This window comes from Cyanistes caeruleus, chromosome 2 (genome assembly GCF_971803275.1).
Source record: "Cyanistes caeruleus chromosome 2, bCyaCae1.hap1.1, whole genome shotgun sequence".
Classification (NCBI taxonomy): Eukaryota; Metazoa; Chordata; class Aves; order Passeriformes; family Paridae; genus Cyanistes; species Cyanistes caeruleus.
Window position 1 is genome coordinate 54076846 of NC_141702.1, and position 27074 is coordinate 54103919.

At 38.4% G+C, this 27074-nt stretch overlaps 1 protein-coding gene across 5 annotated transcripts in view; it reads right to left on the reverse strand.

Annotated features, from left to right (window-relative positions):
* ARHGAP18 (Rho GTPase activating protein 18) overlaps positions 1–27074 on the reverse strand; it is a 96814-nt gene that overhangs the window by 22042 nt on the left and 47698 nt on the right. For all 5 annotated transcript variants that reach the window (XM_086877044.1, XM_086877046.1, XM_086877047.1 and 2 more), the window contains exons 2-7: positions 17235–17434; positions 14743–14978; positions 11941–12013; positions 5389–5558; positions 3207–3372; positions 299–390 (exon numbers count right to left, since the gene is read on the reverse strand). In XM_086877044.1, coding sequence (XP_086733170.1) covers positions 299–390; positions 3207–3372; positions 5389–5558; positions 11941–12013; positions 14743–14978; positions 17235–17434 — 937 coding nt within the window. The remainder of the gene's footprint in view (positions 1–298; positions 391–3206; positions 3373–5388; positions 5559–11940; positions 12014–14742; positions 14979–17234; positions 17435–27074) is intronic.

Below are 27074 nucleotides of genomic sequence, written 5' to 3' on the forward strand. Positions count from 1 at the left end.
CCATTACCTTGACACAATATAGGCCAAAGCATACCCCTTTGTGCTACAGCAACAAGTCTTCTGGAAAAGCCCCTGCCTTGTGAGTTTATTTCTTTAATTCAAAATATGTCTCATACAATGCAAAATATCACATTTACTGAATTAGTAAGTAAAGTTGCAAATAAAAGTTACAATAACTTGGATGGTTTAGAGTATTATACTGAAAACTGCTACAGGAAGCAAATAAATGCAGGACAAAATGTTACGTTTTTGTCATTTTGCATGTATGTAAAAAGTTAACTTCTTAGTGCCTATTTACCTTCTGAAAAATCAGTGGGATCTTGGTTCCTGGGACCTTCTTCTGATCTTGTTCCAGTAAAAGTGACAGTGGGACACCAAACAAGCCAGAGTCTGAATAAAGCAAAGAAACTGAGATATTATCCACATCTTTTCCAGTACATGTGATAGTGGCATAAACCCACATTTCTGAAGCAGTAAGTCTATTCAATGTGTTCAGAGCTATTGACCTTTTGTTTAAAGTGTTTTAATGCCTTTGCCAATCAAGTTATTACACAAAACATCCTGGCTAAAAGGATTCATCATCTCTTCCTCAGAAGTCTTCTGTTTTGACTTCAAATTGCCATCCACATATTCTGCAGCACATAAATCAAACTGCGTAAATGAACCATCTGCGTAGTTCTGGTTTGCAGAATGGATGTGATGATGACCCTGCAATGCAGATTTTAACCACTCAATGCAACTTATTCTATTTGAGATGGAAATGGAATGAGTAAAATACCCAGAACTTGGTCACTAAAATAAGACAAATACAATTATCACCCAGAGCTGCTCTGAACACTTCTCTCTATGAGGGTTTGTAAATAACAGCTTTTTAACTCCTGTACTTTTGAATTATATAGCACCAGCAGAACAGAGGATAACCAATTCACTAAAGGTTCATTTTAAAAAAAAAAAACAAAAGTACAGTTAACTCTTGGTTAGGAAATAGCTTTTACAATAGGGGTAAGGCAATTCAAATTTCTTTTTTAAGAGGAATTCAGTCGCAGTTAATTTAGTCCTGATGAAAAACTAACCTTAGTCTTCATGTAAATGTGACTTTTATGTGTTATGGCCCAGTTGAACAGAAGTGAATAACCACTTAAAGATAGCTATGCTAATAATGACTACCCCAAAGTTTGCTGACACAGAACTTCTCTGTCAGAAGTACGGATAACTGCTGTATGTGCAAGTTTTCTGGAGCAGCATATAACAATACATGTAGCTAAAAACTGCTGCTTGGTATGATGCCACGCCAATATTGAACACAGAACAGATGCAATTACTAAAAAAAACTGTCAGCCCTTGAGAAAATATGATATACATCAAAGAAAGATCAATTTCAGTGCCAAACCAAAAGTTCTTGCATCTCTGTCAGCATAAAAAGTCTATCTATAAAATACAAGGGACTCATAAAATACAGGCAATATCCATACTCCATAGCTTTATTATCTTGAAATTCTTATCAATAATGAAAGTTTCCATTGAAATGTAGTTAAAAAAAACAAACTCCAGGAGAACAATAAAAAGGCAGCGCTGGGCACAGCACAGCATTCTCCAGAAGAACGATGTTTTCATCATCTTTACATCCTCATGCACAAAGGAGAAAGCAGATAGACCCACCACTGGATAGATCAATTGGCCAAACAACACTTAAGGTGTGAAAAGGTAAGGGTCAGACAGAGCAACATGGCACTGAAGGCAGTACACTGCAAAAGCAGATTAGCTTGGCAGAAAAGCTGATGTCATAGTCCACTTCATACACATTGCCATGAGTCTAGCCTGTCTGTTTTACCTTTTAAAAAAGTTTTTAATCAATTCAACATTCTATGAATGCCTGCCCTTCAGATAATAATGCTGGAATTGAAATTCAATTAACAATTAATTTTGTAAGAAGAAACAGTTATAACTAAGACCCAAAATACAAGAGAAGAAAGTGCTTTGTCTGTTTATTTGTGACAGCACAAGTACTTCTGCAAGAAAATGCATTCAAGCAATCAAGGTCTTGTTGATGTTTCTGTGTATGCCTTTAGCATTAAAAAAGCTGTTTACTACCACTGGAAAGTGAAGAACACATTCTGAAGAATCTATTGTACCTTGCTGTGTATCTCTCTATGCTCTCTGTTGCTTTCAATTATTTAAAGTGAGCTATTGCACTGTCACATTCACTGAACCTTGACAACAGAGTTTCGGCCAAAGTAGTCTTGTGATTAACTGGTAACACATCTCAAGCTCTTGTAAAGCATTTAGCAGAAGACAAAAATACAAAAACCAAACAAAACACTGAAAACCTCTAGCATCAAGAAATTGGTTTCCATGTTTTCTATGCTCCCTAGAAAAGCAGTTTTTAAACAAATGCTCTGATGGCTTGCAGAGGAAAGTGACAGGTTGCAGCTGTCTCTGCCTCCTCTGCAACAGTTTAAATCTTCCACTTTATATGATGCCATTCAGCATAACTGCATTACAGCCTAAGTAAATACTGGATTTACTTATATTGTCATATAGGCAAGGCCTATATGACACGGGAACCATGTGAATGTTTGTGCCAGACTGGATAGGAAACAGGTGACAAAGGCTCCCAGCATCTCTCACCCATGGCAACAAAAGCACAGTAGTCAGGTAGACTCACCTGAATGACAGAATTGTAAAGGCTGAAAAGGACCTTTAAGATCATTGAGTCCTATTTTGAAAGTAGGACCTACCTTTAGGAAATCAGGAAAAAAATACCCACAAAGAGCACATGCTCATTCTCTTTGGGAATAAATCAGCACATACAAACTTCTATGAAGGATTTCCTGCTGCACAAAATGTTACTAATACATACATTAATACATACATACATACATTTGTATGTAATATATAAATGTATGTATGTATGCATACACTAATACATACATATGTTTGTGATAGTTACCCTTCACTCCTTAGATTATCTGCTCAGTGACTGTCTTGAGTTTTAATTTTAGACAAAGAGTTGGAGACATTATGTCAGCGAACTTGTTTAAAGCCTGCCTTGAGTTAAGGCATAAAATTAACTGTTATTCAGGTCCTATGTTACTGCTTATATATTATATATAAATTTTCTGCTGGAAGATCATAAAGAAACGGGTGCATTTGTTTTGTTGGATTGAACGGATGTAATTGGTTGAGAATACAAAACACCTACTTACCTTTGGTTTTGATTTTTGCAGCTTTCTGCTGCTTGAATTCTGTCCCAAGTATGTCATAGAGAGCAGTTAATTCAATCAGTGCTAAAGAATAGACTTTTTTCATATCCTGAGGGGCTAGGTCACCAATCTTTGTGGTACCTGTTTTGTCCTTCGGCAGTCTGAAATTCTAAAAGCAGAAATTTGCAGCAGGGTGAATAATCCAAGTCATGACAAATTACTTAGCTCAAAGGCTGTGCTTCCTTCAGGGTACAATCTTTCATCATGAAGCCTGCTGTTACTGACTACATCAAGGGAGAATCCGACAAATCAGTTAAAAAGAAGATGATCTTAAAATGATAGGAAGATTTAGGTTTCCAGTGACTTCTGCAGGTCATCTAATTCAACTGCTGCTCAAAGCAAGGCTAAATTCAAAGTCTGATTGGACTTTGTTTGATTGAGCTTGTTGTTGCTGCTCAAATGCATTTTCAAAATTCCCAGTAATACCTGTGGGAACCTGTTTCAGTGTGGAATGCTCTCATGGGGACTTTCTTTAGTATGCAGAATGAAATTTCACCATTAGTCACTTGTGTCCATTAACTCTCGTCCTTTTACTTGGCACCTCCAAGAAGAGTCTGGACTTGTCCTGCTTGCAATCACACACACCTTCTGCATCTTTTTCCAGTTTATAGTAGTGGAAATGGCTGTCCATGAACAATTCTATGCACATAAAATTGGGACAGAAATCCTTCTGCACACAAAATAATATATTTGGCTGCCATATAAATAATAATAAAGGAGTTCTTTTCTTAGGGAAGGGGGATACTTAACCATGGCTCCTTTCTGCTGCACTACATACTCAGAGGCTGCAGTCAGAGAACAGCCAAAAGAATTTGGCTGAAAGGGTGAGGGACTTCCCAGTTCATTGAACTTTCTAACTCCATCTCTCACCATCAGGCTTCTAAGTATGCATGACTCAGAGCAGGAAGCTTGACAAGACTTTCTTCCACTTGGAAAGACATATTATACTCATGAATTATTTTCTTACCCTGTACAAACCCAGCCACAGCAGAGATGAATTGCTGGTTATGGTACATGACTACAAGGGCACATATCAAAACATAATTTACATAATTATAAGATAATACAGTATTATATTACAATATATTATTACAATATTATAAGATACGTAGCCAGTTCCCCACCTTGAGCTTTCACTGACTTGCACAAACATGTCTGTTTAAATATAGCTGCCGATGATGAAGGTGCAACCAATATACTGCAGATTTAAACAGGTAACACCCTTTCCTATAATTTTGCAGCTCCTTTTGTAACTGAAGAAGAAATTCCATAGCCATGTCTTCGAGCATCCTTCACAAACCTGGCCAGAAGTAGAGCTAATATATTATGCATATATATCTATATATGCGTATATACAGAATTTAAAGCATAGCTTTTACCTCCTTGTTTTAGGCAGCATTAGAGAAACATGACTCAAACACTTCAGAATCCATCTCTAAATATCCATTAATGTCTGGTTTATAATGTTTAAACTAGGATACATGGGGTAATTACTACTTGAAGAACTGCACGTCCTTATCTAAATTAAGTGTTTGAAGAACTGGGAAACATTATTTCAGAAACTGTGTTTGCGCAGACATGTTTGCATACAGTGTTAGAAAAAAAACAAAAATCCAGAAAAGAACAAGACAATTTCACACCAGCCATTAGTTTACAGGTTATATGTAACTGTGCTAGGCAGAGAGATCCTCCGAGATTCTGAGGATCAACAACAAAATCCCTTAGAGGATTTTCTTTTGATTTTATATGGATCAATTCAGAAAGAGCCTTTTTTTATTAAGAAAAACAGAGTTCAAATTAATCTTTAATTTCCTGCCATTTGACTTCAGACATCTAACTACTATAGATAATTTTGTTCCTCATTCTCATCCCTCACCTGCCTATCAGACAACTGATAAAGTTATCTTTAACTTAGATAGTTAAATTAGATAGTTAAGCATAAATGTGGTTATTTTCATGTTATTGAGCATACTATTCCCAAAAGTTAGTTACTGTAAGAATTTCTATCTCTACAAAGCTAAATCTGACAATGCTCTTCTAAATCTAATTCGCTCAGTCTCAGATAAATATCACCAAACAGTACCTCTACCTAAAAAAAAAAGAGGAATAAATAAAAAACACCTACTGGGAGAAGAGTGTCACCCCCTCCACCTTTGTACATTTTGCCTGCTGAGCTGTCTTTGAGATTAGCTGCCTGTTCTGCAAATGATATCTCCAAATTGATGTCAGTGTCTGAAGATGGCATGTCTTCAAGCAGGCTCTTCTGCTCATCTGTTCCAAGACTGAACTTTGGACCTGAAAACACCATAAAATTAAAAAAAAAAAGCTAAAAATCAACAGCAGCACAATTGAGCACCACTCTGCATGAGAGTAAGTTTTGAACCAAGTCGAAATTAATGCTGTGCAAGCAATGGACTTTCTGATTGCAAAGTCACTGTTCCTGTATTTTTTATGTCAGTTGAAAATCTAGCTATTGACAAGGGTTCAGCTTTTGTAGGTTTTCTTCAGTAATTTTGCCAAGGCATGGGGTTTTCTCTCCTATTTATCTATTATGAAATGATAGAGCAATACACCTCAAACAAACAGCAAACTCCCAGAATCTTGCAAAGCCAAAGAGCTTTGGCATCAGAAGTCTCTTGCCATCAAACACTTTCCAGCCTCAGACTGTAACATCCTGCAAACAAATCAGTAAATTTTTCTGCTCCTGAAATTTCAAAAGCAATAGATAGTGTGATCTCTATAATCCAAAGCATTAACATCTGTGAAAAATGGGGATTACACAGATCTTATCTTTGTTCCATCACTCCTGTTCTCACCTCAGTCTGAAGAGTCTAGATTCCTCAAAACAGTTTGGGCATGTTTCCATGATACAGGGAAGAACTGAGTACACAACAATGGCCTTACTTCTCTTTCTTTGTTCCTTAAAGGAATCAAACACTAGACAAACTTAAAACATCTTTTTGTTAAAAGAATAAAGAATCAAAAAAGGGAGAGGCAGTTCTGCTTTTAGAAAAAGAAGTTTCCCAATTTCACAGTAAATCAACCACTACTTTGGTCTGAAGTCAAAATATATTGTGAAAGAAGAAGAAAATTATACAGTAAAAACCACTATTTAATACAACACATAGAAACCTAAGAAAGCTTTCAGTCTCTCCACCATCCTTCTCATGATATCTATCCAAAAGGATACATCAAGGAATAGGTTCCTTTTACAATACATTACAGAATGACAGAAGGTTTCCAGGTACTACAGAAGAGTAAAGCCACAGAATAAATAAGGTTAGAAAAGACCTCTGAGATCATGGAGTCCAACCTAAGACCAAACACCACCATGTCAACTATACCATGGCACTAAGTGGCATGTCCAGTCTGTCCTTAAATACCTCCAGGGACTCCACAACCTCCCACTGGAGTGGCAGTCCACTCCAATATCTAATCAGCCTTTCTGTGAAGAACTTCTCCCTGATGTCCAACCTAAACCTCTCCTGGCACAGCTTGAGGCTGTGTCCTGTTGCTGACTGGGAGAAAAGACTAACCCCCACCCAGCTACAGCCTCCTGCCAGGCAGCTGTAGACAGAGGTAAGATTTCCCTGAGCCTCCTTCTCTCCAGGCTAAATCGCCCCCAGATCTCTCAGCCTCTTCTCATAAGACTTGTGCTTGAGACCCTTCACCAGTTCTGTTACCCTCCTCTTGCCATGCTCCAGCTCCTCAGTGTTCTTCTTGAAGTGAGTGGTTCAGAACTGGACACAGAAGATGTGTACCCTCTCCACCGCTGAGTACAGAGGAAGAATCACTTCCCTAGTCCTGGGACCATGGTTCTGCCACTGGCCCCTACTCATACAACACAGCAGCCTGTTCAAAGCTTATATACCACAAGTGTAGGAAAAGTGACTGGAAATGGGCATGAGTTGTGAAGGAGAAGCACCAGCAATGCATATGTTTTGGTGTAAGTATGTTGTGTTACATAATACACTAATTTTTTTACACTGCTGTGGGAATTTTTTGTATGGCCTTAGCCAAGACAGAAAAAAGTTCCCAGAAAATAGTTACAGATACAGCAAAAGGTGATTCTGAAACAGGGGAAAGCCTGCAGATAGGCTGATTAAGAGGAGTCAGGGAAGTGCTGCTCTACATTGATGGTATCAGCAGTCTGTAAAAGAACTCAGCTGCAAGCTCACAATCCAAACATATGAAGCAGGAAGTTAAAAAAAATAATTACAGCAACTCAACATTTTTTTCTAAATTATATCTGCACCTTATTGAAAAACACAAAACTATTCTCTGACGTTATTTAGAGCAAGTCCTGAAAATAACCTCAGTCAGCCAGGGCCAGACCCGAGGACCTGACAGACAAATGGCTGAAGCCACCATTTTGGTAACAGCCACTTTTTGGTAAGGCACAGTGCTTTACACAATCACTCCCTTGTCAAAGCATTTACCTAAGCTGAGACACTTTCAGGGAGAGAAGGTGGATTTGAGTTAATACTTTGACTCTACTTGTGATGTGACATTACTCACAAGTGATGCTTTGAGAAGTAGAATAGAACACTTTCATGTTCTGCTGGTTGTGTGTGTTACTCATCTCTTGTTTTTTCCAGAGTGGCTTCTGCTCACTTTCCACAAACCCCAAAACACTGAAGGCATACTCTAAAGATTAAACTGATCTTGAAACTAGAGCTGCTCCTTTTGGTAAAGAGATATCTGAGTTCTCAGTAAGCCAACATATCCAAGGTCAAATTCATCCCTGACTCTGATCCTTGGCATCCCTGCGTGTATATCCATATATATATCATGTAAACTGTTTAAGTCACCCAAACTGAATGAGAACAGTTTCCCGTCGTCCCCCCCAAAACTTTTGTCATGCTAATGTGGCCTATACCTGACCTACATACTTCCTACCAGCCTAAGAGGGATCTGATGTTAACAAACAAAAAAAGAAGTAGCTCCTATTTCAGTCCTCTGGTCACAGAGGTGTCATGTAAAGCAGATGTCTCAGTAATGATCTGCACATTTTAAAGATCTGGAAGTGCTGCTGTTGTAGGGAGTCTCTTCTTGGTTGTATAGCCTTGCTCCCATTGTTGTACATTCCTGAACTAGGCAGCAGCTGTAAGAGGAAGTAGCCTTGGTGTTCTGCCAACCTGCCAACCACAGGCAATATTTAATGAGGGAAATGCAAGTGTGATACTGAAAAATGTAAATATTGTCTATGAGGATGTGGAAACCATATTTTACATGAGTTCTGTACCCTTTCCTTAGTTCACAGAGCTATTTAAAGATTACATAAAATTATAAGAATTCTTCAGAAATAAAACAAGGACACATGGCAAGTATCAGCTGCTATATCCCAGTTTTGCTAGAGAATCTTGAGTATAAACCAATGGAGCTAAGCCGACAGATCTTAATTTACTATTGGAAAGTAGAATGATTTTTTCTTTGACTGACAAAGCACTTCTCTAAAATGCTAGTTCATAGATTATAGTTAGTTCATAAATTTGAAATAAAAAAATCTTGTAATCATTTCACTTACACACTTACACCATTACTTTGGCTACAGGATCCTCATCATGTAAAACGAAAAGCAAAACCAAACTCTTTAATTAAAAAACACCAGATTTCAGGGGTTTTCCTTATCAAGAAGCAAACATTACTGCTCTTTACCCTCGTATTACACACAGTACACACAATTTTTTCATCCACTCTCTAGACTGTTATGCTTTGAAGCTGCCCTTATACAGAGGTTTTATCTATTATTCTTCCCCTGTAGCTAATCCTAAATTCAGAAAAACAATTGCAGTCACAGTAAACTGACTTTTGCTATTTCCCTATTTAAGCTAATAAGTATTTAGCTTTTCATATGTTTTATTATTCCCTTTTTATTTCTTGAGAGGCCTTAATGAACACAGTTATTTACACCTTTTCACGCAATTCCAAAGAAAATTACTTCTTTTCTTTTGTATCTATTGAATGTACTGCTAGCTTTGCAGGCCTTTAGTGAGTGTCATGGATTGTTAAAATGATAATGCCTTTTGAGAGGTTAATACATGATTCTGAATTTTCTTTTTGTTTCCTGGAGACACACTCCATACCTACATGAAACAAACGCAGTTATTATTCTGTGAGTTTGCATATACTATTTAGTCAAGAAACAAGGTGTGTTGGACTGGTTAGAAATGAGAACAGATTCACATTGCCCAGGTGTGCTCTAAGTGATGCCTTAAGTGTTAGCTTTCATATTTTCCAGATTCTGTACTGCCTTGGTGTGTGACTCTGAACTCCATACAAAGTGTTAGCAAGTTCTCTTCACAGTGTAGGTAGACAAAACAATCCTTTTTCAGCCCAAGAACCAAGGACACCATTGTAGCTTCAGGCCCAAAAAAGTATAAACAATGGTAAATTGAGGAGAGATAATGGTAAATTGGGAGAATGAGACTTCATGACCTGAAGCTGTAAGTGGACAATTAACCCCAATGTGTAAATGGACCAAAACTTACAAAAGTGTGAAAACTTGTAACCAGTTGTCCATCTTGTGACCATCTTGGGTCCATCTTGTGTGTAGCCCTGGCCAGGCTTTTATACTGCCCAAGGTGTGTCCTTTAAAGGACAAACCCTTTATTTTAATAAGTATCTACTTTATTCCTTTAACTCTGTCCAGCCTCTGTGCTAAGTAGCCTCTCAAGGCATCATAAGGGCAAACCATTAACAACTTTAGTCTGTCAGAAGCACTTGGGAATGCAGCATTCAAATATCCCATTAGGAACAGTCATCACCTTTGGAGTATGGCCAAGAAGAGGTTTTTTAAAGATGTCTCAATTTAGACTTTTTTTAATAATGTCTGAGATGATGTTCATATTTTTTTGGGTAAAACTGGAACAATTTCTGTGTCAAAGGTTTCCATTTTAAAATAATGTCCTTGGATTTGGATTTCATAAATATTTAGTACCTCTGAAATATCAGGCACTGCTTTTTTGCCTTAAATTCATTCACTGTTTGTACAACACTTATTTGCTCATCATTTTGGAGGAAAGATCAAGCACTGATCCAGGTGCATGCTTTAAACACCAGTAAACTTCCATAGTTTGACTGCAGACTGAACTGATTTTTCCTTCCTCCTCCAGTCTTGGGAGCAGAGCCCACTGTAGCATGTTGACTAGAGCAGGAGTGTACCAGGATGTAAGCAGGCTGTGTTTGCCATCCACATCACAATCTGTGCTGAGGAGAGCTAGCATATGGGATTTGCATTTCAGAACTTCCCATTTCTGAAGGGTTCATCAGGGCCATGGGGAAAAAAAGAACCAGATGTGATAAAAACCCTGTAATAATTGCTTGGTAATTTTCCAGCTCTGAATCCTACAGTGAAGTTTATTGACACAAGCACCAGGCATCTTTTCCTTCCCTTGTGCTGAACCAGCAGTCTGGCAGTCCTCCCATTTTTTTTACTGCTCTTATTGGAGTGAGGTTTGCTGAGAGAGTGGGAGGGAAATACACACTGCTGGAAACACACAGATTCAGTGTTATTCAAGGCTGGCTTATATTCAGGTCTCCCACTCCAACTGCCACAAACATTCTGTATTGTCCATTGCTGTTTTCCAAGTCTACATTTTGGAAAAATTGTTACTGGTCAGTATTCTAGAACTGAAGCAGAACTTCATTTGGTGGCTTAATTAAAGCTAACTAACTTGCAATAAGTAACTTGATCTGCCTACTTAATGTGGGTATAGGGTTCAGTGTAACATCTATGTGCTATCCAGTCCTCCAGAAGAAGCAAAAACCCCAACATATAAACAAAACAGAATAAAAGTGCAGTATCTTAAAACTTAAACAGCTGCCAGTAAATAACCTGATCTCTACAGGGGTGGTTAGGATGGTATGACAAGCCCAGTGCAACCCTTACTTTGAAGAAACCTAAAATGATGCAGGATAGCTACACTTTTAATACTGGATATGAAGAGCAGAAAGCTCTGACAAAGTCTTTCATCAGAATTCATACTCTCAAAACAGAAACCATGGAGTCAGCTAAGGACTTCTGTGATGTACTATCCTGACAGTGAGAGGAAAGGGTCTTCCATGGGTACTGCACCTCTCTTCTGTGATCACGTATCACTGAATACAATGTAGGCACACAGAACACCATTTCCATTTTCCTTGAAATGGTAAACAACCTTTTTTCTTTCAACCCTGTTTTTCTTTTAATTTGAGCTACAGATATATAGCCAGTTGTCACAGTTTCCTTGATGCTTGAGTCCAACCAGTTCTCTATTGGCTTCTTTTTTTTTTTGCTTATAGTCCATTCAGTTTTATTCTTTGGTATGCACTGATGAGTTTATGCACAGACCTTCATTTCCTGTACTGTACAGCAGAGACAGACCAGAAGTGATAAAATAAGGATCAGAAACAACCTGAGCACAAGCTACAAGAGGAGACTTCTCCCAGATAGCTTGATTATAAGTTGCTTCCTGATAATAAACAGGGATTCTCAGGTGGCTCAAATGACACTACCTACAGGCACACTTGAAATTTTACACACCAACAATGCAGTCCAGAACAGGTTTCTTATTATAATTTAATTTTATTTTGTGGAAAACTTACTTAAAATAAGGACCCATGCAGTAGCAGGTGTAGTTGAACACCTACAAACCAAAAGAAAAATAAAATAAAGAAGAGAGTAACTTTGTATTACCTTTTGTTCCATCATGTGCTTCATTTTTGTTTTCACTTGTTCTCACAGCTGAAGGTTCACTTCCATCACAGACCTAAGAAAGGAACAATAAATATGCATGCCTATAAAAACCTAGAGCATGGTTGCAGAAACTCCTCTGACTCTGTGCAGGATTAAATGCACTGCTACAATTCAGGGGTATGCAAAATCACATCCCTGTGTTTCAGGGATTGCCAAACTCTTGCCAAACTCTAAGGGGATCTGAAACCTAGGTAATTAAAAAAGAAGTAATTAAGTCAATTCACTTCTTCCTAGAAGGCTAAGTGGGTGAAGGATTTTATTTTCCAAAGTGGCAAAGAATAAGAAAATGCAGTCTGACCTAAAGCTGTAGCTTGCACTGGAAAGCATATGAACAGGGAATCTGGAGCAGACATTTTGACTGACTCAGACCAAATTCCTTCCTCTTGGAAAAGCTTACATGGCTGCCTCCCCCAGAGATCAATCCCATCCCTTTTGCAGGACAGCATAACAATAATATCTGTGCTTGCAGCTTAGATTTCCAACAATAAAACCAGGACACTTTGAAGACACAAAGCACGGGAAAGGACTTGAACCATCCTCTCCTTTCTGTAATGCTGCCCTACCCAGTCTCAAGATGTGACATTTTGTGATCTGGGTAACATCAACTATAGACAAAATATTTCAGAACATGTAGAAAATCTCTGCCCATACATATATGGGTATACATTGACTCATATACATTTTTACCCACATATAATTTTTACTTTCTGGCAACTCAAATTAACAATGAATGTTTAGCACACTGTATTTCTAATTGTATTTTACTCAAGCAATTCATAACTCCGTACTTACTGAGAAGACAAATGCAAGTTTTAAAGATTTATCCTACTAGCATAATCTGTATTTTCAATTCTTTTTTTTTATTTTTTTTTTTTTTTAAAATCCGGTATCTTGAGAGGAGGAAGAAGTTTGCACAATTGCCTGGAAAATTATCTCTGTTTCACAAGCAGAAGGAAAAAAAAGAAAGCAGAAAGCAGCAGAAGCAGACTGGGAAGTTGTTAAGGTACCAAAAGTCTAGTTTCTCTTTGGGAATATGGCAGGAAATTTAGGAGAAACATTAACACAATTGTTGTGTTCATGCAAAACATCAACACTATTGTTTTACCTTTCCTCCTGCTTTCCTCCAGATGAAGGGAGGCTACAGGATTTTCAGAGGCTATTATTAAACTGGAATGACTTCATACAGCTGCAGGTGGCTTCAGTCCTCTTTTGTTATATAAAAAGCTTTCTAATGATGGGTGAGTAACAAAGCAATGAGACACATTACCCAGGGAGGTAGTGGAAGCTACTTCCCTACAGGCTTTTGGTGATATATTTTGTGAATAACCACAAGCAATGATTTCTTAACAATTATCTTGCTTTGGAGAAAGGAATTGTATTACTTTATTTCTGTCAAGGAGACAAGTTTAGAAGGATTTTTTCCCACCATTATTTCTATATTCAATAAATAACCATTTGTTTTATACATCTTAAATGCCTAAAAAATTGCCTTCTCAGTGGTGTCTTCAATATCAAAACATGTAGTTTAAGAGAAGAAAAATCTATCGAACATTGTGACATAGGATTTTCAAACATTACAATAAGCAGCTTACATACAGGAATGTGAATATTTCTTGTGCTTTACTGAAATAAAAGGAAAAAAGAGAAATTATACTGCTTTAAGCTACATGGTATTTTACCTAAATTGCTCTGCTATTAGATCTTGTAATTTTTAGGTAGAGTCAATTACAAATCAGATCCCAGAAATCTTTTATGGAGTTAATATCTTTTCTGCAACCACAGGCAAAGCAGAACAGTGAAAGGGAAGTTGTGACTCCAGAATGTACCACTTCTCCTACTACACTTCAACTGAGTTTAGAAGGAGTTGCTGAAGGAGAGGAAGGAAGAAATTAAATTCCCTCAAAATTCACCGTGCTTTCCATCACCAGAACAATTGCACTGAAAGGCACTGTCAGCATGAGAACAAGGGACAGAGCTGAGGTCAGGCAAACCAGTCATGCCATAAGATCTCATTCTTAAGGCTGAAGATCTCAGTGCTCTGAGGGAGCAGAGAGGACACACACCCTTCTCCATGGAAAAGGAATTCTAATCATAGTCTCCATTTCCCTCCTTCCCCTATAGTCTCCATTTCCCTCCTTCCCCTTTCCTGTATATGGGAATTATTTTCAATATCCCATGATGGAAAACTGGGACCCTTTGGGGCCTGTCAGAGCAACTTCCCATACACAGTTTAACACACACATAGGCCCTGAGAAGTTAGTATGGGGTTTACACCCCCAGGTGATAGGCATAAAGACCTAGCCAAAACCAAGAAGGTTAGGCTAATGCCCCATTTTTTCCCATTTTTATAAACAAACAAATAAACAAAAGCACCAGTAAGAGGTAACCACTCAAAAGTAAAAGTAGGCTTGTGGTAACTCTTTGGGTGATTGCTGTGATAAGTTTCACATCTGTGTGAAAAATAATTCTGATTAAGATGAGCAGCTGTTTTATTCATCACTTACAAGTAAAATGAGGCCAATATACATACTTCTTTATAAATACTGCAATTGCTTAATGCAATGCAAATCTGGACAATCACCATCCCTGAAAATTTAGTGAAAAATTCCCTTGGAAATCAGCGAAGTTAGGCACAAATCTTCTGGAAATGTCCCTTTCATGTGCCACCCTGCTCTCCCCCATCTGTACATGTCCCTCTCTTCTCTCTGCCAGAATCAAATAAAACAACCATCAGGAACTCACTTTTCCCTTTGAGTCATTTTGTAGCCTGAAGATATCTCTGACATCAGGAATCTGGTGCTGTTTGTTTCTTTTCCTCATGGTTTGTGTGACAGTCTCTACTCGCTTTTCCACCGCAGCTTTCTGGGTTCGAGTCAGTGTGGATAAGAACACCATGCTTTCCAGGGAGTCGCCAGAGCTCTCTCCAAACAGATTTGACAAACCTGCCTCCTTCAGCCATTCTTCTTCCAGTTCTCCCTCTGAGCAATTTGAAGAGAAAAAGGCATAAACATTGGCTTTCGAGTACTGCCAAGCATATTGGATTTTAATGACATGACACGGTTAATGTAATTCACAGAAAAGTACCAAGGGGATACACAATTAAGAATTACTTACACTGTCATGACTCGGAAAAAAGCTATTGTTTCTAAAGAGCCTCAAAAGGTTTAATATATGATATCAAAGCTTTTAAAGTAGCTAATCCAATACAGATTGCTATGTGGCAATCTTTATAATAATCTACAGCACTTCCATTAAAATCATAGACCATTTTATAAATGTACCTAAATAAAAATGTGTATGGGGAAGCCTGAAAGCCAGATCATTGCTGCTTCACTGATTTTTAGTTCAATACTCAGTCTTTTTAACCTCTCTTACTGGCATGGTTCTGCCCACTTTTCTTGATACATTAATCCTACAGCCTTCCATTAGCTCAATTTAATGAAGGACAAACCAGCCTACATGAGTCACCTTAATGCTATTTTTTCATCAGTTCTTATGACATGGTCTCCAGCCTGCTGACAGCCCACAGAACAATTTTTGCTTTAGTCTTAGAGCTGATAAGGTATCTTTTATTGACAGATCACTGCACATAAAAGAAGAGAAAGCTATTAAATATTGCCACTGATGGCAAAACTTCTGCTTCTGAAATCTGTATCTCCCTAATGATATTTTCTATAAAACACTAAGTTCTGTCTGTAGCAGTTGAGGTTGTGCTGAATGCCAACAATTCTCTTAAATGTTCAGGCAATATATCCATTTATCAGATATCTAAAAATACTCCAAAGCTGGCATGTCAACTTCACTATTGATAGCATTTCACCACTGTGCCCAGAGCACATCGAAGTGGGCACCTTAATATTAACAGCATCCAGAAAACAGACACCAAAATTAAGTATGAATTTTGCTATGGCTGCGCAGCCACATCCTGAGCCTCTGATGAAACTCCCAGGTTTTGTTATCAGGGCTGGAAAGAAGGGCTACACCCATGCTCCAGAGCAGTTGTGAGCAAGCTCTCTCCCCTGCCTTGCCTTTGCCTGGCCGAGTTTCAGGCAGGTCCATCAGCAAGGTGCAGCATCCCACGTGCTCAGGAATACTCATGCCCAAGAGAGGTGTTGCACATTAGGCAAGGTGTGGGGCCCAGCAACATATGCTCAAGCTGATAAATCAACTGTGATTTATCACTCTGGCTTCACGCCAGCATCAGCTGCAGTAACCAGGGGGAAGAAGGCTACATATAAACCAAATGGAAATGGTGGGGCTGGGGGTGCAGAGTCTAAAGGCACAGCCACATCAGTGAGCTGCAGTAAGAGAAGAGTTTTGTGTACTGCAGAAAAATGGGCTCTGATGCTCTGGAGAAAGCCCCATGGCTCCATCAGAAAACCCCATAGCTCCCCAGTCACTAGGGTTGGGAGCCTTGCTGCTTTCTCCAGGGGCCATGTTGTTATGCTCTTCAGAGCAATGACTTTTCAAAGTGCTTAGGGAGGCAGAAGCGCAAATCCCTTTGAAAGCTCATGGAGCACATTCTACTCACTCATGCGGAGGCCACACCAAAATGCAAAATTCACCATTTTAATTTACTGAGACTGTGGGTCTCATAAGAATGGGAGAGAGGCAGCTACTGAATTGTTAAAAAATAATTTTGGAGAGAAAACTGGAATTAAGGACATTACTCCTCCTTTATCTGAGAGGACATAAAAACAGAAAAAGAAAAAAAGTTGCCCAACCTCCAAGACTATGCCCCAAGGAGTGGCCCATAATTTACGTTTCTGAGAAACAAAAATAGTACAACTGAACAATCACAATACAAGCACAGAAAGTTACTCACTAAACTTAAACCGGTTAATCATTGGCTTGTCTTCTAAAGCGTGAGGTTTCTATCCACAATAGCTACAATAACGAACGACATACACAAAGAGTGAAAGGGTAAGTTAGTTCAACAGTAAACTGCAAATAGTTCCGTTGTTGTGATTTGCAAGTACAGGCACCTTTCTGATTTCTGAAAATACCATTCAAAGGAAAACCAGCCTTTTTCTTGTCTCTGATAAAACTCTTTCAGGGCACTGCCTGTTTCTGGTGATACGCATCAAAGGCAACAGAATTTTCAAAGCAGATGTTCAGGAAAGTGACCTCCTTTTGTGATCCGTATTAGGTGGGTGCCATCTCTTGAAATAAGATTTGGAGAAAAATCCCTAAATCAGCAAACTGATGAACATTGACAGAACAGACTTCATTACCATCTGGCTCTTTCACTACAAGTGCTAGTCGTTCCTCGTGATTATTTCCTCTGGTTTCATGGATGTTTTCAAGTTCTTTCCAGTAGTCATCCATAGACAATTCATCCAAGGAGTCCTGGGATCCTGAGCGGTCAAACGACGCTCCATCAGGGATCTTCTTGGAATGGTCATGGTTCATTGTATACTGTCCAGACCGACGGCTAGAAGAGTAAATAAAAAAGAAATTTTTGGTTAGCATCTTAAGATGCAGGTTGTATTAGTATGTGTGAAGGCAGCATGAATTGTGTCAAACTATCAAAGCAAACCGCTGTCAACAAGCAAACCAAGATATTAAAAATTACTTTTAGTATCTGGAATACATTTTCCATTTCATATTTCGGCTCTATGTATCTCCCAGTCTGGAACAGCACGGGAGTTAGTGTTAAAAAGAAAAAAAAAAAAAGAATCCAAATTCTAGTTATCCTCATTATACATACCCTTAATTCAACTCTTAACAGTCAGGTCCACAAAATTCATGGCACATATCTTCCTAGAATCACCACTTAAAGAATTTTTCACAAGTGCTTTTCTGCCTAAGTAAATTCTTCAGTTTGACAGTACAATTGCTGCTTCCCTTTGCTATTCTGCTTTTATTTTTTATTAATATTTACTCTGGCATCTCTGACCTTAATTACAACTGGGAAAGGACAATGTAGAATTACTGCAGTTACAGTTTGTGAAGTAAACTGGCGAGTCCGAATGTTTAATAAAGACCATAGAAAGTATTTGTTTCTATAGTTCTGCCTCTTTGACCGAAAGCTTACCATTTTTATAGTTTGACATTACTGGTTTTTGGTTCACCCTGCTAAACATATATTCTAAGGTTTCCAAAAGGACCTTTCATCTTCAGTATAGCTGCAGCTACAAAAAAGACACCAACAAGCTGAAACCTCTGGGTCTCATTTTGACCTCATTAAGTCACTGGCAAAAATGATCACTGACCTAGTAAAGAATTCACCTTAAAAAGGACACAGGTTGCAATGATGTCACTGAAGCTACAGGTCACCCTTACAGTCAAATATATCAAATCAAAAGTCACAAACTGATCCAGACTATCAACTGATTACATGAGTAGTATCTGATTTAATGTCAGAATTATCCCTACTTTTTGCAGAGGTAAGGCTACAATGATGATTTTCAGTAATCTTTTTCTAAACTACTGCTGTATCAAAATTCTTCCTTGTATTAAAAAATAGGAACTTCTTTGTATTTCAGGAAGGGCTTTAGAGTTCTGTATGTTGGAATTTGTCTCCATATTCGAAAAAAGAAGACACAGTCTGGGGTTAAGCACCACTCATACCACTCACTCCTAGAGAAAAAACATATCAAAGACCAAGCACTGTGGATTTATCACAATGTAAACACAGTAAATTAAATCCTACCTTCCTATCTAGCTGACTTGGCAAATTTATATAGTATTAAAATGAAAGTCTCTTGTCCTTACATTTTATCTCGGCAACTGATGCTTGTTAGCTGCCCCTAGGTAAAAAAGCCATGCCTTTCTCTCTGAAGATAAGCTCCTTGCATGTCCAAGTCACAAATCCTTTCACACCAGACATGCTTGATTCTCTGATAAGAAAAACTAACCATATGGACTTTGCCTTTAAAAGTACAGAGTCTTTCCTTATGGAAAGACTGAGTTTCTACCCACCCTGTCTCTCCGCGCCAAGTGCAAGTTAATAAATGACAATTAATCACCAAGCTAATGTGCACCTCAACACCATTGCTTAACCTCCCCTTACTTCAGGGGGAAAAACAAAAACATTAAGGACTGTTCAGCTTTTCATCAATGGCAGTAACACCATCATGCTTGTAGAGCATGTTACCCAATAAATACAATTTCTCTGTGTAGCTACCTCAGATCTTAAACTTCTCCTGACAGGCATGTCCCTGTGCCGCTTGTGAATCCAACACTCAACATTGCAGAAGGATGTTCATGGAGTCACAGAAGTGTCCCCAGCAGGTAGCTGGGGTGCTGAGTGTAGTCAAAGCAGGCCAGACTTCCCAGCCCTTGACCAGCCTTCCGTCCTCCTTCAGCTGGAGGTGCTCAGAGCAGATGGGTCTCTCTCACAAATAACACTCTGGACACTTGAACTGCTGCCTGAAGGAGGTCAGATTTCAGATTATCATCACTCAGTTCCCTGTGGAGCAGCTCAGAAGCTTTTGGTGGCCTTTTACCTTTGGAACAACCTGCTCTCACTGATCTACCTCAGCTGAAATTTAACCACCACCACACACCATGAAAAAAATAAAAATAACAGCCTGAATACATTACAAGCATGCAGTTTGAGGAGCTCTGGCAGGCTGAGATGGGATAAGCTCCAACATGCTGTGGCCCTGTGCCACACCAACAGGGCAGAGATACTCAATCCTTCTACAAAAGCCAGGCTTGTCACCTTCTTCAAACTAAGTTCTGTCTCTGAGAAGCCTGTGTCCTGAAATGCAGAACTGATACTCAGCACAGAGCACTCAAGGCCATTTTCAGGTTCCTATGAGCATTTCCTGTACATCACCAACACTCCATTAACTCTCAGAGACAGCGCTCAGTCTTTGGTCACAGGGCTGCTCTGCTCGACCAAATGTAAGCGGCTTTTCTTGCAAGGTTCCTCCTGGCCTGACCTTTCCACCCCTCATTAAAAAATCAACACAGCAACTCCTAATTTTGAGCAGGCAGTACTGCCATGCCTTGTTGTGAAAGCCCTCTGAGACAGTGTGACATCAATGACCAGGGGATGCTGATGAGAAATATTCATACCAAAACCTCACCACTCTGCTGTGAATCTTTGAATCTCTCCTTCAGTATCTGTGTTACTTTAGGCCCATTCTCAGCCGCCAGCCTCCACCCCAGCCTCAGCAATGCTTGACCTTCTCATGAGCCAATTGCCACACCACTCCCACTCCCACTCACTGATTCCTTGACTTCCTTCATCAGACTCAATCAACTCCTTATCCTCAGTTTCTGTTCAGATTGCAAATCCTTTCAAAGCCATCTGCATTTGTTCATAGCCACAATTCACATTTCTGTGGGCTAGGACAGAGAGAGGCTCAGGCTTGTAGAGAACAACTTCCAAAGCTCTAGCTGACAGAGCAGATCAGATCTTTTTTTCACTTCACTTGGTTCAAGGTTTCCTGCCTTGCATACTCCACCAGAGAAAGATATTGGTGAAGCAGTGTTTGGTGCATAATCTGCACAGCAATGGCTCCAGGCATCTTCTTCTCTGTCTCTCCTATGAACCTTCCCCTGGGTACAAAAAGGCACAAATAGAACCTTTTGAAGATCACAAGGACAGTCTTCACACCATGAGAAAAATAATTTTAAAATTCCACAGCATATGGAAAAATAGGATGCCAATTAAGATTTTTATTTTTAGATATCTGTTGACAAGAGCGAGAACATGGGTTTTCTGCTATGACCTTCCAAGAAATTCAAACCTTTTCCAAACTTATCTTTAATAAGCACTTGTTGTATATTGCACAATAGAAATGCAGAGGTGGAAATGTTAAGGCCAAGAAGAACAGAGGGAAGGGGAAAAGTAATCAGCCTTAGTAATAATATTATAAGGAACTTGAGAGATCTTTTTAAAAATAATTAATGTCACATTTATAGATGCATTAAAAACATTTTAGAAGTATTTCAAATGCCCAGTGTTCCAAACTTTGGAATTTTGTAGAAAACGGCTTTCCAAAAAACTATCAATAGGAATAAATATGGCTCACGGAAAAAAAAAAACAAAATACTATTACTGCACTTGAAGAAAATAGGTTACTTCTCCAGTACATTGTTGTTTTCAGGTGTCCAGCTTATATACTTAAAATTTGAAAAATGCAGGGGCTTTTCACAAGGATGTTAAAGGAGATCTCTTTTTTGTCCCTAGGAAATGTAAGGTACTGCTAACACACAGTCACTTGAAGCAATTTTTAAGCATTTTACATTACTAAATAGCAAGTTTACTCACCAGCAGTTTCTTCACCCCTAGAAAAGTCTTATTTTCATTAAGGTCTTCACTAACACCTCACTTGAACTCCATTAAAATCTTATTAACATTTATCTCCACTTACTTGTAAATAGTTTACTCTTCAAATAGCTTTACAGTGAGCAGTGCAATACTGTCATTTCCAGATGGCACAGGCAGTTCTGACCTCTGATACTCAGACACTGACCTTTGCAACCGATGAGATTTTTGCCTGTTTATCTCAGTACAAAACAGAGCCCCCAGGTATAAAACTCATTGTTCAATATAGTTATTGCAGTGTTTTGCCAGATTTAATCTTCTTGTCCCACCTACAAGAGATATTTTTTTTTTTTATTGGAAACATCAAGGATGCGAAACTAAGCACTCCTGGTCTTCCAGAAGGGAGGCATTAAAAACAATTCTTGTAATGAACACCATTCATTACATTTACAAGGGAAAAAAAACAGATTTGGGTTACTTTACTAATTACTGATGTGCTTCATGTTGTGGCAAGTACTTGTTAGAGAAGAACTGTGTGCAAATTGATGCATATATAGCTGAGATCAAAGGTACAAGGTGCTTATATAGCTTGAATTATAAGATATCAATATAACCTAATATATCTATATAACCTGATACCTATATAACCTGAATCATACCTTTTATACCTATATAACCTGATAGAAATAAAGTTTTATACCATGTAATGGCAAGTATATGGCTAACTAATTGCTTAATGCTGAACAGACAAAAAAAAAGAAGAAAAAACTTGCCAGGTGGATAGCTTTAAAGATAAGTATAATACTAATGAAAAATTGGCAAGTACAAAGCCAATTAGCCACAAAACAAAGAATTTAGACCAGTTAAGACCAGACAGACTAAGGAACACCGCAACTGCACATGCTCCCAAGACAAAGTTGAAAAGTTCAGATGTGAAGAAGACCTTGGAAGCCTTCATCAAAGACCCCCAAACTGGGAAGACGCAAGTGCAGCGCGAAAGAACTATCTAATAACCATGAGATCACACTGTGTAAATTAGTTTTGTCGCATACACGATGATGTTGTAGTGACACAGTGGCGCTAAGAAATACTGTGTAATTATACCACAGCACTGGACAAAGGTGGGTGAGTTAGGAGAAGAAATCCCCCTCACCACCAGTGCTGCAATAAACAAATACCTGCTCCATAGACATCGGTCTATAGGGATTTATTTCCAGCCTAGCTTTCGTGCATCAAAATGTTTTCTTCACAGCCTTTCCTTTCGTGAACAAAGGTGTCCCTTCTCAGCCTTTAAGAAAATATGACTCTTTACATTAATCATTGATTTATGCCATAATAAAAATGTGCTTTTTTTTTCCCAGTTCTGTCACCCTGATTTTGATTTCATCAAGGCTCATTTTATAACAGTGCAGCTGTCTTTATTCCTTATCTTCTTCCCTGTGAAAACTAAATCTCCCATCTGTTCCACTGCCTTTTTAGCAGTTCATAACTGATATTTGTCATGTGTAAACTACAACAGCTAGAGATGAATCAGTTCGTAAGGTGCACTTCCACTGGCATTTCAGATAAATTCAGTCTGCAGAAAGCTAATTTTGTCCTTAATCCCACTTTTCTCACTTGAGAATGAAGGACTATGTTGAGCTCTAAAACAGTGAGTGATGAGAAAAAATATAATTTTTGTCATTTTTGTAATGCTAACCACTTATTTTGGATCTGAATATAATCTTTCAACATCACAAAAACATAAATGTGTAGGCACTAAAACTGTATGGTATTCTTATATACTACTCTTATGTGTATGCATGTATTAGATGTGTAAATATACTGAAAGGCAGAAATACTAAATGCAAGGACACTCATGGTCATAAAAACTACAGAATACAAATGTACTGTTGAACCAAACATAAAAGATTAACCCTGCTAAAAGAGATGTGCAGTTCCTCTAAAAGGATTATTGCAGGAATGCTCACTGACTTTAGGAAAAGACAAAGCCCTGCTACTAAATAATGTACAAGTATGAAGCAAAAAGACACCAATTTCTAGAATCTGTTACTTTCTTTTTGGAAACAAATGCAATGATGGATGGAAAACAAGTGAAAGGGAGGAAAGGGAAACACCTTTTCAGTCTAAAATTTAGGAATTTCTCTACACAGTCTTTTTTCTCTACCTTTTTTTCTCCACCTGCTTTTATCAAATTTTGGAATTCAAAATTCAAGCCTGGATCTTTCCTGCATAAAAATTTTCATACCTATAAAAAGTGTCACAAAAGCAACAAGGGAAAAGGCCATCAACTTAATTACTGGGTCTTATCTTAATTTGGATTCAACTCTTCAGGGTTAAACAAATACGGTTGTTTTCCACAGTTTATGAGGGTTTTAAACACTGTCTTTATTTCAATGTTCTATAAGACTAAGAGTTTCCCAAACATTTGGTTTTATCAGCCAATTTCCAATACCAGTAAAGAAAATTGCATTACTAAGTGTCCTGAGTTTTGGGCAGTTATAAATTTTCTTCAGGATGGCTAGGATGAGGCTGTGTTTTGAATTTGTGCTGAACACAGTGTTGATAATATAGAGGGGTTTGCCATTGTTATTTTGTTATTGTTTTTGTGTTATGGCCTTTTCTGCTTTTCATACTGCTATGCTAGCAGGGATGTCAGGAAGTCACAGCCAGAACAGCTGACCCAGACTAGCCAAAGTGATATTCCAGACCATCTGACATCATTCTCAGTATATAAAGTGGGGGGAAGAAGGAGGAAGGAAGGGATATTTGGAGTGATGGTGTTTGTCTTCCCAAGCACTCATTGCACGTGACGGGGTCCTGCTCTCCTGGAGACGACTGAACACCTGCCTGCCCATGGGAAGCAGGGAATTAACGCCTTGTTTTGCTTTGATTGTGAGTATGGCTTTCCCCATTAAAGAGTCTCTATCTCATACCCATGAGTTTTCTAGCTTTTACCCTTCTGATTCTCTCTCCAGTTCTGCTGGTGAGGACGTGACTGAGTGGTGATTGATTGCTGGCTGGGCTTAAACCACAACATCAAGTGATGTAGTTATTTGTCAAACTGAACTGCTACATATCCTTAAGCTGTACACTGAAAATACAATGTTTGGCCTTAAAAGTGTCTTTAAATCCTAGCCATTAACCATTGCTGTTGGAATTCTTGTACAGGCAATGTCTCGAGCACTGCTGTCCTTCAGACACATTTTCTGGCACTGCAATAAACTATCACTTTATTTAGAGTTACACAAAACAACAAAAACGTATCTGACTACAGCTACATCACAGCAGCAACTTCTGAAATGTTGATGCAAAGAGAATCATAAAAGCTATTTAGCAGTATTACTGCAGCCATGCACTGAGCTGATAATGAGGCTCACTGATTCGGGATATCATGCCAACACATGCTTAGATGTGTTAACCTGACGGACACACAAAGAGAGAGGGAGAAAAAAGCGGTGGATACTTGGCTCAAAGAGGTGAAACCTGACATTCCAATTCATGGTGTAAATCAGTACAGAATAATTCTCAGATCTCTGGAGTCTTTCACCACTGGACCACTGAGTGTTAAAGATTGAGATCTGACCCCACAGCATACTGCAAGACAGATAAAAGAAAGCTTTGCTGTTGTGGATCTGTGATGGACTCCAGCACTATGGCTATAAATAAAACAGCATTCTCAAAGAACAATTATCTTGTTGACAAAGGAGTTACAAAGTACAGGAATCCATGTAAGTAATTTTAAGTTTAGTTAGTACAAAGGCTACCTAGATTGAAACCAAAAATATTCCTATGAGTACTAGTACTGGTTCATTTTGAAAACTATTTACTGAGCAATAACATCCATGAGATCCTGTGCCCTTAAAAATAAATACAGGACTTCTTAAGTCCTGTCTAACCTAAACAACTAAGCAGACAAGGAAAGGGAAACAGTGTGACCTCCTATCCCACTTCTCATCCTGAATACTGAGCTACAAGAAGTGTCGGAGTAAGTCAAGCTCCTAAACCCATCCCTCCCCTCCTGTCAAGAACCCAAGCAGCATCACAAGATGCAAAAAACTCTTATCTGAATTAATCAAGAAAGCTCTAATTCAATGGCTACAGCAGCAGCATGGCTTCAGCTCCCCATTCCAGGCTGGATCACTGGCCTGGGAAGTCATTGCCAAACTTTCCTACAGCCATAGTGCCTACCAGAAGAGCATCCAAATTTTTCACATTTTCTAGGAAAATCTGCAGAGATTTTTTTTTATTACCAAATCACTTATTCTAATGGTTTCAACCCAATGTTTGAGACAGTTTTGACACACCACTCCTTCACACAGTATCCAGAATTTTGCAGTGAAGTTTTGAGAATTTTTCAAAGTCTTCTCCTGTTAAAAAAAAAAAATCAAATTTGAACTGATGTGGCCATCAAAGCAGGTTGTCCTAGAATAACTGTATTTTTCATAACGCCATAGAATAGTGACACTACTTAAATGAAGATAAACTGTTTTTTGAAAATTAAAATGTCACCTTTTTACAAGACTTGACATATTAAAAAGAGGGTTTTTTTATTTAATTGATAGTTAAAACCTGCCATCAAACAAAACCCAGTATTACAACCTTACATAAGTAATAGGTAATCCCTGAGAGCAAGACCAAGTCTGGACATTTGGTGTTCAGAACAATGCCAAAATATTTCTTACCACCCTTAAAGTGCTTCATAACTTTTACAAGGCATAAGAGAAACTTCAGTCTGGGCTTGTATGGCTGCTTTTCATTCTACCTTCTAAATTTTGTCACCTGTTGTAACAGCTGCATCCTTTCTTTTCTACCTTCTGTGACATTTGCTCTTTCTGTAAACTGCAAACTCTCCCGCAATTCAGCCTTTTCAAGAGAATGATAGAGAACATGGAAAATTAAGAGTAAGAAAGCAATATAATTCACAGTATTTTTCGTGAAGTGACGTTTAGCATTCCTTCTCTCCCACATCAAATAGTTTCTTTTTGGCTACTCTGTAACCTTATGGAACAGTTTGAATGTTAAACGCAGTCAAACTTCCCCTAAATCCCCCTTAAGCTCCAAAGAAAAATGAGCGAAGTAGGAACTGAGGCAAAGCTCTGTTTTCTTTCCAAAGAGTACAAAGTGATTGCAGAGAAGGTAAAAAACAGTACTCACTTTCTAAATGAGCATAAAAAAGGCTGAGAGAAGAGGATCAGGTCTCTCAGGATTTTTTGTAATACCATCAGCTGCTGTTAATACCTGCTCAAAACTTCTCTGGAGATTAACAACAGCAACAACGACAGCAACAAAAAACAACAAAGAAAACCAAAACCCAACAAAACCAAAAATCCAGAAAACCCCATCAATTGGCATTTTAAACACCTTCACAAAAAATAAATACAAAACAGGCCAAAGTTAGGGTTGCCAGATTCTAAGTTTAAAAAAGTGATATATATACACTGTGTTGCTTCCAGCCACATCCTCATTACTATTTATATAAGATTTTCTTTTTAATCTTTGCGCACATAACCTTACTACTTTCCCAACCCCAGCCTGTCACTGAAGAAAACAGAAAAGAAATTGTGGCAATGGCACAGGCTAATTCACATTCTAATCCACTGCACCAGAAATGGCAGATTCCAGATACGATGCCAAAACTTAATCTGCCTGAACTATATGCAGCACTTCTAAGAAGATTAAAATATTTCACGACATTTCCTTTGACAGGACCTCATGCTCCAACAGCCATTTGGACTCTGTTTTCCACCTCTGATGGTATAAATTATAAATTATGGTAAGCTAATAAATTTATATACTCTACCTAAAATGAATAATAAACTCACCTTGAACATTGTGTGCAGTTTTG